We start from the raw sequence: 12123 nt of genomic DNA, 5'->3' as shown, positions 1-12123 counted from the left end.
GATGCCAGCGACTCAGAGCCAAGACAGAAATTCTTACTCTGATGGGGTGCGCGCCAGGAACTGCCCAAGCCCAGCACTTGATGGGGAAACACTGCAAGTGACGAAGCAAGAGTTGCTAGGGCCTAGAGCCCAGAGCCCATCAGCACCTTATTGGCCAAGGCAGAAGACCGAAGTCACAGAGAGAAATTAAGAAGAGCCCTACTGGATCAGACCAATCATCCATCTAGACCAGCCTCCTATCTCCCACAGTGGCCAACCTTCTGGACAGCCAACAACAGGGCATAGAGGCCAAGGCCTCCCCTGATGTTGCCTCCTGGCTCTGGGATTCAGAGAATTAGTGCCTTTGGCTGTGGAGGTTCCCCTCAGCCATCCTGGCTAGTAGTCATTGACAGATTTATCCTCCATGAATCTATCTAATTTTCTTTTAAAGCAGTTCATTCCTGCGGCCATCACTACATCCTCTGGCAGTGAATTCTACATTTTAAGCTCTGTAAAGTAGTAGAGTAGTATTTCCTTTTGTCTGTCCTGAACCTACTGCCCATCAGTTTCATTGGATGACCTCGGGTTCTAGTATTCTGAGAAAGGGGAAAAAAGTTCTCTTTAACTCTCTCCACCACATGCATAATTTTATAAACCTCTATCGTGCCCTGCCTTAGTCGCCTCTTTTCTAAACTGAAAAGTCCCAGCTTTTCCTCATAGGGAAGATGCTCCAAGCCCCTAATCATCTTTGTCCCCCTCCTCTGTACTTTCCCCAGCTCTGCAATGTCCTTTTGGTGATACGGTGACCAGAACTGTACACAGTATCCCAAACGGGGTGCTCAGGCAAGCCGAGGGAAGGCATGGGGTGTGGCCTAATATGCAAATTAGATGTGCTGTCAGGGGTGTTGCCTAATATGCTAATGAGTTTCTGCTGGTGGATGTGGCCTATTATGCTAATGAGTTCCTGCTGGGCTTTTTCTACAAAAAAAAAGCCCTGATGGCAAGGCTTCATTTGGAGTACTCTGTGCAGCTCTGGTCACTTCATCTCAAGGAGGAAATTGCAGGGCTGGAAACAGGGCAAAAGAGGGCAACCAAAGTAATTAAGGAGGTGGCACACTTTCCTATGAAGAAAGGCTGGAGCCTGGGACTTTTAAATTTACAAAAAATGAGGGTAAGGGGGACATTACGTCTGTGATAGAAAGGGGATAGAATTTTTTTCTCCCTTTCATATAATACTTGCACTCTGTGGGCACTCAGTGAAGTTTCCAAAATTCAAAGAGTAATTAAACTGAAATTCACTACCAGTAGATGTAATGATGGCCACAAGCATAGATTGATTAAAAAGGGGGTCAGGCAAACGTATGGAGGAGAGGTCCATCAATAACTACTAGACATGGTGACTGAAGAGAACCACAGAATTTAGAGGTGGCAACATCAGAGAAAGGCCTTGGTCTCTATGCCCTGTTGCTGGCCCTCCAGAGGGACTGCTGGGCCACTGTGTGAGACAGGATGCTGGCCTAGATGGACCCCTGGTCTGATCCAGCAGGGCTCTTCTTATGTTCTTATCAGGGAAGGCCTCAGCCTCTATGCCCTGTTGCTGGCCCTCCAGAGGGACTGCTGGGCCACTGTGTGAGACAGGATGCTGGCCTAGATGGACCCCTGGTCTGATCCAGCAGGGCTCTTCTTATGTTCTTATCAGGGAAGGCCTCAGCCTCTATGCCCTGTTGCTGGCCCTCCAGAGGGACTGCTGGGCCACTGTGTGAGACAGGATGCTGGCCTAGATGGACCCCTGGTCTGATCCAGCAGGGCTCTTCTTATGTTCTTATCAGGGAAGGCCTCAGCCTCTATGCCCTGTTGCTGGCCCTCCAGAGGGACTGCTGGGCCACTGTGTGAGACAGGATGCTGGCCTAGATGGACCCCTGGTCTGATCCAGCAGGGCTCTTCTGACGTTCTTATCAGGGGAAGGCCTCGGCCTCTGTGCCCTCTTTTTGGCCCTCCAGAGGAACTGGTTGGCCACTGTCGAGACAGGATACTGGACTAGATGGACCGCTGGTCATATCCAGCAGGGCTCATCTTATATTCTTAGAAGAGTTTAGAACAGGAGTGTCGAACTCATTTGTTATGAGGGCCGGATCTGACATAAATGAGACCTTGTTGGGCCGGGCCATGTGTCATAAAATGTAATGCCAGGTAGTGGAGATATAAAGTTTATAAAGGACACAAAACACAAAAGGTTTTTTTTTACTTAAAATAAAAACATGCTTAAAACATCAGCACTCTTGCAATATTTTGTTTATTTAACAGTGTCTGGTAACTGACACCTCTTGTTCTGAATTATTGCATCAAAATGTCTGTGCCGTTGCAAACTTGAGTATGCTGTTCAGGTGTGTATCTGTAAGCTGCAAACCTATAATGATGCAGCAGCAGCAGCAGCAGAACTGGAAGAAGAAGCAAAAGACAGCCAGTTCCACTGCGGGCCTGATAGAAGCCCTCCGGGAGGCCTAATCAGGTCCCCAGACCACGTGTTTGACATTTCTGGTCTAGAAGGAACAAATTAAGCCTAGAAATTTTTACAAACAACTTTAGCCCTCTGACAGGTAATTTATTTAGTTAAGCTTCCTCTGTATGGAAAAAATTCTTGGTCGGGAAAGGCTTTTGAATTAACTATGGATAAGTTCCCCTGAATGACACTACGTTTACATGGGACAACACTGAGGATTCATAGGCCCAGCCAGTGCCTTAAACAAACCAACTATATGCTCTAAACATTCCCCAGAATCCTCTGCAACAAATAGGTGTTCCTCAATAGGTACACAGAATACACAAAATATGGCATTTGCTGCCAGAGGATGCTGTGATGGCCACAGGGATAAACACGCTTAAAAGGAGATTAGATAGATTCGTGGAAAATAGGTCTATCAGTGGCTACTAGCTGGTCCGTCAGTGGCTTCTAGTCATGATGACTGAAGGGAACCTCCACATTCGGAGGCACTAAACCTCTGAATCCCAGAGTCAGGAGGCAACATCAGGGGAAGGTCTCAGCTTCTATGCCCTGTTGCTGGCCCTCCGCAGGAACTGGTTGACCATTGAACAAAGTTTGAGTCCAGTGCCACCTTTTTAAGACCAATAAAGTTTTATTCTGGGTATAAGCTTTCATGTACACTTCTTCAGATACATTGAAACAGCCACCAACCGCAGGTGAGGAAGATGTTGCCAATTAGAGTCAAGATGCGTAAGTAACTGAGCAGTAAATATAGCTAAGGCTGGATGATGGCGATTGGTAAGACCTGTGAGGCAGCATATCTACACATTACCGAGAGATACAAACCCTTGGCACACACCCAAGACACTAAATACATGAAGCTACTCTTTGCAGATTGGGACCCTCGATCTGTCAAGGTCAACACTGTCTACTTTGACTGGCAGCGGCTTTTCAGGTTCTCAGGTAGAGCTCTTTCACATCACCTACTACCTGGACCTTTGTAACTGCCAGGGATTGTACCTGGAACCTTCTGCACGCAAAGCCCATGCTCTGCCACTGAGCCCCAGCCTCACCTCCAATTGTACTCTCCTGGTACTCATGGAACTGGCCTTTCACGAACCGTAAGACAAGGCTGGATTTCCCAACGGCCGACTCTCCCAGCAGAACCAGCTTGAACTGACAGATCTTGTTTCCGGCAGCTGGCCCATTTGACCGCGCAGTTCCACCACGGCCCGCCATGGCCCGTCACAAGGGCAGGTATGCTGACCGCAGGGGCAGAGATAGGACTGCCGGGGAGGAAAACAGGTCTCAAACTAAAAGGGAAAAGAGAAGTTTCAGCAACACAAGAGTCCGTTTTGATGAGGGACGTGTCTGCTTGTAGCACCAGCTCTGCGCACCATCCTGGGGAAGTTGCTCCCAACATTTAAGCGGAACATTAGCTTAACCCACTGGACCTCCGCCTCATATGTTTATCCAAACTCGAGCTTCAGGAGGGGATTGGATGAACATATGGAGCAGAGGTCCATCAGTGGCTGTTAGCCACAAGTTATACATGGAACACTATGTCTGGGGCACTGATGCTCTGTATTCTTGGTGCTTGAGAGGGCTTCTGGAGTTCTGACCCCACTGGTGGACCTCCTGGACAACACCTGGGTTCTGGCCACTGTGTGACACTGAGTGTTGGACTGGATAGGCCATTGGCCTGATCCAACATGGCTTCCCTTACATTCTTATGGCCATTACAAGAGCAAATAAGAAGACTGTCAGAACAACTTGCAAGTTATGGAAGCACAAGAATTTTGCTTTCTGGTTTTATCCGCATTTTGTGTTAACGGAGCAAAGACATCCTCAGTAGCCCCAAACCAAGTTTTCAGAACACCAGCCAGGCTGATAGCCAGGAGGGGCCAAGAGCAATGGATCAAAGAATCCGGTCTGAATTTTCCTTCCAAGACGGGCCAAGAGCTGAAGATGGGCCCAAAGAATCTGCAGCCTGAATCTTGCCTCCGTCGCCATCTTGGACAGAACAAGCTATGGCAATGACAATAATCCTGGCCTACCTCACAGGGTTTGTGTTGAGGATTACCGGCTTGTATTTAAGCACCTTTAAAAGTGCTATACCAGACCGCAGTTGGCCTTTAAACACATCATTCGCTTTCACAAACTAAGCTCAGAAATGAGCTTACATTAATCATTACCCTTCCAATTAAAAAACATCTTTTCAGTACCTGATCTCTCTGGGAAAATGAGTGAGAGATTTGCTGCACTTGTGAGTTCAGCCACTAAAAACCGGGAAGGGATTTTTTAAAAGCTGGTGCGTGTTTAAGTGACCGCTCTATGGAAGTGTTACACGAGGACTCAGCAGGCTTCTCTTATCTTCTTATTAAACCTGCATCATTGCCATGATAGCGTTAATTATTTGCATGCTTGGGTTTGTTGATAGATGATATTCTACAGGCTAACGTCTGACCCAGCAACAAATCCGAAACTGAAACAGTTACCAGCAACAGCAGCCTTCTTTGTAAACCTTCACCAATGCTTCCAGCACAGCCGTCTGGCCTAAGAAAAACCAGGTTAATTCCTCCACCCAGACACAGATCGGAAAGAAAACCATACAGACTTTACAACTATGCAAAATTCTTCCGGAGTGCACTAAGGTCCAATATGCACAAAGGAAAAGCAGTTTGGTATTTAACTCGGCTTCTGTATTTAGCCAGTCCCAGTACTGTTCTTGAAGCTTTTCTATCCAAGGACAAGTGATTGCATGTTTCAGAAAATTACTTTTATTTAAGAACTGGTACAGGATCAGTCTGTCTGTCACAGCGACCCCACGAGGCTGAAGCACCCCACACTGTATGTATATGCACCTGTCCACGGGATCCTTGTTGAAATGGTCAGACCACTCATAAAGAAAAGTTTTGCCTTTAGCCAGCAAAAAAAGATTTCACCAAGGACAGCATCACACCAGTGTGGTGTGAGCATCAGGTTAGGACCCGGGAAACCCAGGTTCCAATCCCCACTCTGCCATGAAAGCTCACTGGGTGACCTTGGGTCCGTCACAGACTCTCCGTGTGGCCTACAGGATTTGTTGTAAGAATAAAACAGAGGAGATGAGAATGATATAAGCCTCTTTGGGCCCAGCTCCCCATTGGGGAGAAAGATGGGGTTATAAATGAAGTCAAATAAACTAATAAAAATATTCCTGTGGAAAGTTACCACTTACACAGGAGAAAAAGAAAACCACCAAGCTGGGAGGAGGGAAGGCTAAAACAAACATATCTTCACAGGGTTAGGGATACACTTTCCTAAACAAGCTTTTAAAAGGAGCTCTTCTAGAGACTGTTATTAACACCTGAGCAATGGCATCACCTCAGTGCCTTGTAGCTTTTTAGATCCTCTACGCTAAAATACAGCAGCCTACCCGTGAGGACTCTCCATGCCAGCAAAAGCAGAACCGGTTGAATTTCTGCTGAAGACAGCTTCTCAGAGCACAAGAACACTAGGAGGAGGGAATGAAAGCAGCACCCACAGTGAAGGAGACAGCAGACACCTACAACCTCCACCTCCCTTGCTCACCTACAGGAAAATCCCCCCAGTCGGAAGAACACACACCTGTCTGTGAACATTCACCTCCAGTCATCCATCCCGCCATTACGGTTTAAAATTTAGGCTGCAAACTCTTCAGGGCAGGGAACTGGGGTTTGTTTGTTTGGCCTGGGGTGTTCCATAACGGCACCACTTGTAACAGTTCCAGGGGGTAGTCATGTTAGTCTGCGGTAGCAAAAACAAACCCGCCAACAAACAGGAGTCTTGTGACACCTCATGAACTCCGGAGGTCATCTAGGGCCATCCTACATCAAGCGGGGGAGGCGAGGGCTGTACGACTACAGCAGTCTTGACAGACAGCTACCCAAACTTCTGTTTAAAGAGATCCAGTAAAGGAGAGCTCAACAACTCAAATAGCAGCCTGCTCCAGGGCCGTACCGCACCTAGTACTTAACCAAGATCTTCCTTTTAGATCAAGAAAGAACTAATTTGCTCTTCTCTTCACAACACCCCTTCAGAATGTTAGTGGGCAGTGACCTTCTCCAGACTAAACTAATAAGGTTCTGTTCAAGCACCAGCTTTGGTGGACAAAAGTCCACTTCTTCAGATGCACATGGTGAGCCCTCATTCTGCAGACATTTATATATGAGGCTTCTTAAAAAAAGAAGAAGAAGAGGTGCCAGAATTCCAAGAGGGAAATGAAGATTTCAATCTATATACTGAAAACTCATTAACTTTTAAACATTCTTAACAGAATTTTGCCAAAGAGGTTCTGGAACTCTGTTCCAGCGCATTCCCCCAGGAAAAAAGCCCTACAGGAGCGTAACATCCGATTGCAGCATGAACTTCCCCAGCTTAGGGTAAACTTGGCCAAGCGCATGCCTGACTTTCTGCACAATCTCATGTACAAGCGTCTGCTAAATCGCCACCTGATGCACACAGAAATGGGCTCCGGCTCACAAAAGCTCATGTCAGAATAAAACCTTACTCCTCTTTCGGGTACCACTACTACCACCCTGTTCATTCACACGGTAACAGTGCCCCCCCCCCCCAGTCAGCAATTACCACCTTTGCACATCACCAGACCACGATCTCCAAACCATGAAAGCAGCACTGGGCGACCAGCCCAAAGGCCTACGTAGTCCCACGCCCCATTTCCCTCCCTGGACGAGGCAAGTGTTGCGAAGAGGCTACCAAGCAAGGCAGGGAGGCCACCCCCTCCTCTGCGGCACGCTCTCAGCCCCCGGCTCCCAGAGGTAGACTGCGCCTGAGCCTGGAAGATCCATTTGGGTTGCCAGAGGAGACGCGGCCCCCTCTTCCCCCCTCGGCGCCCAACTGCAGGGGTAGGCGGGATGGCAAGAGCCCCGAAGCCCCCTTTTCCTAGGCAGGGCCCGGCCGCCTCCTTTTATTGGGCGTGGGCCGAGGCTCGATCCCCCTCCACCCCCGCGGCCGCCTCGCCACTTACCCGCTCCCGCCTGCGGGGCCGCTGCTCCCGCCCGTTCTACCCCCCGACTCCAAATCTCAGACAGCGCCACTTCCGCCCTCGGCTCCTGTCCAGCTTCTTCCGCTTCCGCTCAAGGCTCGCCCCCTGTTGTTGCCTCCCCCCACTTCCTTTCTGACTCCGAAAGGCCGAAAGTCCCGCCTTTCCCGACCTCAGCGTGATGATGTCATCAGGGAGGGCGGGGCTCTGGGCCGGGCGGCGTTGGGAGTCGGCTGTGTGCTGGTTTGCGGCTCCTCCTCCTCGCCTCTCCCGGTGTATCTGAAGAAGTGTGCGTGCACGCGACAGCTTATATCTTGGATAAAACTTCGTTGGTCTTAAAGGTGCCCCTGGACTCGAGCTTTATTCTTTGCAAGTAGAATAGCTAGATTCTTCAGAGGTGAAGAAGTGTGCGTGCACAGGAAAGCTTAAAAATTGAATAAAACTCTGTTGGTCTTAGAGGTGCCTCTGCACTCGAGCTTTGTTCCCTGCAGGTAGAATAGCTAGAATCAGGGGTGTCAAACATGCGGCCTAGGGGCCGGATTAGGCAGCCCCCAGTGGGCTTCTATCAGGCCCGCAGTGGAACTGGCCATCTTCTGCTGCTGCTTCCAGTCCTGCTGCTGCTGTTGTGTCATTGTAGGTTTGCAGCTTACAGATACACACCTGAACAGCATACTCAAGACTGCAACAGCACAGACACTTTGATGCAATAATTCAGAAGAAGTGTCAATTATCAGACACTGTTAAATAAACAAAATATTGCTGATGTTTGAAGCATGTTTTTATTTTGAGTAAAAAAAACCTTTTGTGTTTTGTGTCCTTTATAAAGTTTATATCTCTGCTATCTGGCATTACATTTTATGACACACATGGCCTGGCCCAACAAGGTCTCATTTAATTTTTTTATTCCTTTTGTATCTTGTTCATCTTAATTCTTATATGCCAGTAAAGGCTGATTGGATTGGATACCCAACTATGCAGAGTCCTGGGAATTCAGTTGTACTTTCTTTGACTGTAACATGCAAATTACTCAATGCACAAAGAACAACCAAGTGTTCACTGTACATGGATTGTATGTGTGTTCACTGTAACTTGAGAACATGGCTGTTATTTTTCTGGGTGCCGTGAGGATATGAGAGCACTCAACTATGCAGTCCCTCACCAGCTATTTGAAGAATACATTTGACCATGTGATTCTACCACACAGGCCGAGGTCATTGCAACTGAGGTGAAGTTCTGCTTGAAGGAGGACGCTACGATGTGGTCCAAAATATATAAGGTGCAATCCACAGCCCATGACTCCTGACCAGTTCTCAAATGAAGGAGCTTTGGATAGTGATATCATTGTGCCATAAAGCAGGAAGGAAAATAAGCACTCAGTTGTGATGGGGGGGACACAATAGAAGAAGAGATTGGATTTATACCCCACCCTTCACTACCCAAAGGAGTCTCAGAGTGGCTTGCAATCCCTTTTCCTTCCCCTCCCCACAACAGACACCCTGTGAGAGAACTCTTCTGAGAACAGCTCATGAGAGAACAGCTCTGAAACAACTTGTGACTGACCCAAGGTCACGCTAGCAGCTGCATGTGGAGAAGTGGGGAATCAAACCCAGTTTTCCCAGATGAGAGTCCATGCTCCTAACCACTACACCGAACTGTCGTTAGGGTGGCTAACAGGACTATCCTGTGCTTTTTACAGAAGCTGAATGTGTGAGAATGGACAGCTGAAGCATCTCAATCTCACAGGCATGGAAGTATATAACATCACCTGCTAAATGACATCTCGTTAAGCCTTTATTAAAAGGACAGGACATAATCTCTCTAGGCAGTTGGCAATTTTAGCTGAGGTACATGTCAGAACCATTATACTTGACAATACTCTTCTGTCTCTTGTAATCACGGGGTGGGATCCAGCTAGCTTTTTCACTGTCCCACATGGAGGGCCAGCGGAAGAGGGGTCCCTTTTGACCAGCCAAAAAGGCGATGCTAGGGATTACAGAACCTTCCACCAGGCCTTCGACTAGGAGCCGCCCCCACTATTACCATCAACGAGCCCAGCCCCCCGCTTTAACATCTGGCTCATTCCATCGAGAGACTTGGGACAACGCTGAGCCCGAACTCAGCAGTTGTAGACATCTTTAGTACGCCACCGCAAGTAATGAGCTGTATAACTAATAGCACCTTATGATTTTATCTGTATAGTGTTGGTTCATATGTTTTATATGGTTTTATCGGCAATTGTGCCACCATTGTCAGCCGCCCTGAGCCCGCTCATAGGAAGGGTGGGGTATAAATTGAAATAAATAAATAATATCAGATCCGGCCCTCATAAAAATGAGTTCGACACCCCTGAGCTAGAGTCTTCAGCAGTGAAGAAGTGTGCGTGCACGGGAAAGCTTATGCCCTGCATAAAACTTTGTTGGTCTTAAAGGCGCCCCTGGACTCACACTTTGCTTTATGCTGTATAAGTAGTGTTGGGATTGGGGAATTTCCTTAAGGTTTTGTATAGAAGTTTAACCCTATTCCAATAAAACAGAGTCCAAGTCCACTGGCACCTTTAAGACCAACAAAGTTTAATTCTGGTAGGGTTGCCAGATCTGGGTTGGGAAATACCTGGAGGTTTTGGAGGTGGATCCTGAGGAGGGCATGATTTGGGGAGGGGAGGGACTTCAATGGGTACAATGCCATACAGTCCACCTTCCAAAGCAGCCATTTTCTCCAGGGGAACTTAACTCTGTCACCTGGAGATCAGTTCTAATAGTAGGAGATCTCCAGCCACCCCCAGGATGTTGGCAACCCTAAATCCTGGGTATAAGCTTTCCTTTTGTATAAACTTATTCAGATCAACATGGCTACCCACCAGAATCCATCTTAAACATTGTTCGATATCTGAGAGATGTGCGTGCATGCGAAAACTTATACCCAGGGGTCATGTAGTAGAAAAAGAGGTGCAGAAGCTCATTAGTATAACTCATTAGCATAACTTATTTGCATATGCCACACCCCCGACATCACCGGAAGTGTGTCAGAAGGCAACACCCACTGGTCAGGCTCCACTGGACTGTTTTGGATTCCTAGCTATTGGGGGGGGGGAGACGTGCAGATCTGTCCTCGCAGAGGAGGGAGAGCTTGTACCTGAATAAAACTTGGTCTTAAAGGTGCCACTGGACTGTTTTGGACCGGGGGAGCTCTGCAACTTACCTGGCTGCTTCTTGTTCTGACTGAGGGCCTCTGGGAGCAGGGGGGGGCTTGTTGCATGTGCCCGCCCCCTGGGCTCTTTACTGCCGGAGCTCCGCTCCTGTGCACTCCTGCAGAAAATGACCCCTGCTTTAATACCCAGAATTAAACTTTGTCTTAAAGGTGCCACTGGACTCAAACTTTGTTCTGTTGCTTCAGACCAACATGGCTACCCCACCTGAATCTTCAGTGTCCGTGCACACAAAAAACATACCTAGAATTAAACTTTGTTGGTCTTAAAAGGTGCCACTGGACTCAAGTTGTGTTCAGTTGCTACAGACCAATACGGCTACCCGCATGAATTGAATAGAATAAAGTTGGATTATTCTTAAGAACAAGTACGTCATGGTTTCCTTTTGCTGGTGATTTTTGTGGATTTGTAACATTTAGGGTTGCCAGCTCTGTGCTGGGGAATACCTGGAGCTTTTGGGGGTGGAACCCAGGAAGGGTGGGGTAAGGTTTAAGGAGGGGGAAAACCTCGACAGGGTTTAATGCCACAGAGCCCACCCTTGAAAGCAGCCACTTTCTCCAAGGGGACTGGTCTCAATTGTCTGCACAGCCACTGTAACAGTAAGAGATCTCCAGGTGCCCCCTGAAGCTTAGCAGCCCTAGTAGCAGGCCTGTGCTGGGTGTTGTCACAGAATCTGACTGCTAACAAAAGACAGCCATGTATAAGATCAATTAATTTAAGTAAATCTTTCTACCAAGCTTCTCTACTAGGACTTACTTAGTTTACAGTATTGGAACAAGCTGCCTTTTATCGTTTGGAGAATGACATAATGATTTTCAATAGTTGCATAAGTTGAAATTAATTACAAACATAATATTAAAGTATAACTTCTGGTCCCTTGGTGCTTCTGAGAGGGGATGACATATTGGAACCCAAGTTCCTCCTTGCCCCCCATGAGGAAATGCTCGCTTTTATGATGCTCTGCAAAGCCGAAAGTTATTTATGAGCTCTCCTGTGCCAGGAGGAGAGTGAAATAGGGGCCTGGTTTTTATATGGTTGTTTTACCCCTTTTATAGTGATTTTATGGTTGTTATAAAGTTTGGTGTTTTTTTAAATTGCTTTGTTTGGGATCCTTCTGGAAGGAATATAAATAATGAAGAAGTTGGTGTCTTTCCTGTTTCTTCACTTTACTATAATGTTATGCATTATAGTAAAAGGTAAAGGTTTCCCTTGCTCAAAAGCTGGTTGAATCCTACCCTAGGGGGCGGTGCTCATCTCAGTTTCCAAGCCGAAGAGCCAGCGCTGTCTGAAGACGTTTCCATGGTCATGTGGCCGGCATGATTAAATGCTGAGGTGCACAGAACGCTGTTACCTTCCCACTGAAGTGGTACCTATTTATCTCCATGCAATTTCTTGCTTTCAAACTGCTAGGTTAGCAGGAGCTGGAACCAGAGA

The 12123-nt window shown here is 47.5% G+C and overlaps 1 protein-coding gene across 1 annotated transcript in view; it reads right to left on the bottom strand.

Annotated features, from left to right (window-relative positions):
- RAB5C (RAB5C, member RAS oncogene family) overlaps nucleotides 1-7565 on the bottom strand; it is a 20169-nt gene extending 12604 nt beyond the window's left edge. The window contains exons 1-2 of the mRNA XM_015412434.1: nucleotides 7470-7565; nucleotides 3535-3774 (exon numbers count right to left, since the gene is read on the bottom strand). Coding sequence (XP_015267920.1) covers nucleotides 3535-3700 — 166 coding nt within the window. The 5' untranslated portion in view covers nucleotides 3701-3774; nucleotides 7470-7565. The remainder of the gene's footprint in view (nucleotides 1-3534; nucleotides 3775-7469) is intronic.
- Between the last annotated feature and the right edge of the window lie 4558 nt (nucleotides 7566-12123).

This window comes from Gekko japonicus, unplaced genomic scaffold (assembly GCF_001447785.1).
Source record: "Gekko japonicus isolate JY-2015 unplaced genomic scaffold, Gekko_japonicus_V1.1 scaffold8, whole genome shotgun sequence".
Classification (NCBI taxonomy): domain Eukaryota; kingdom Metazoa; phylum Chordata; class Lepidosauria; order Squamata; family Gekkonidae; genus Gekko; species Gekko japonicus.
This window is presented reverse-complemented; position numbering and strand designations above follow the sequence as displayed.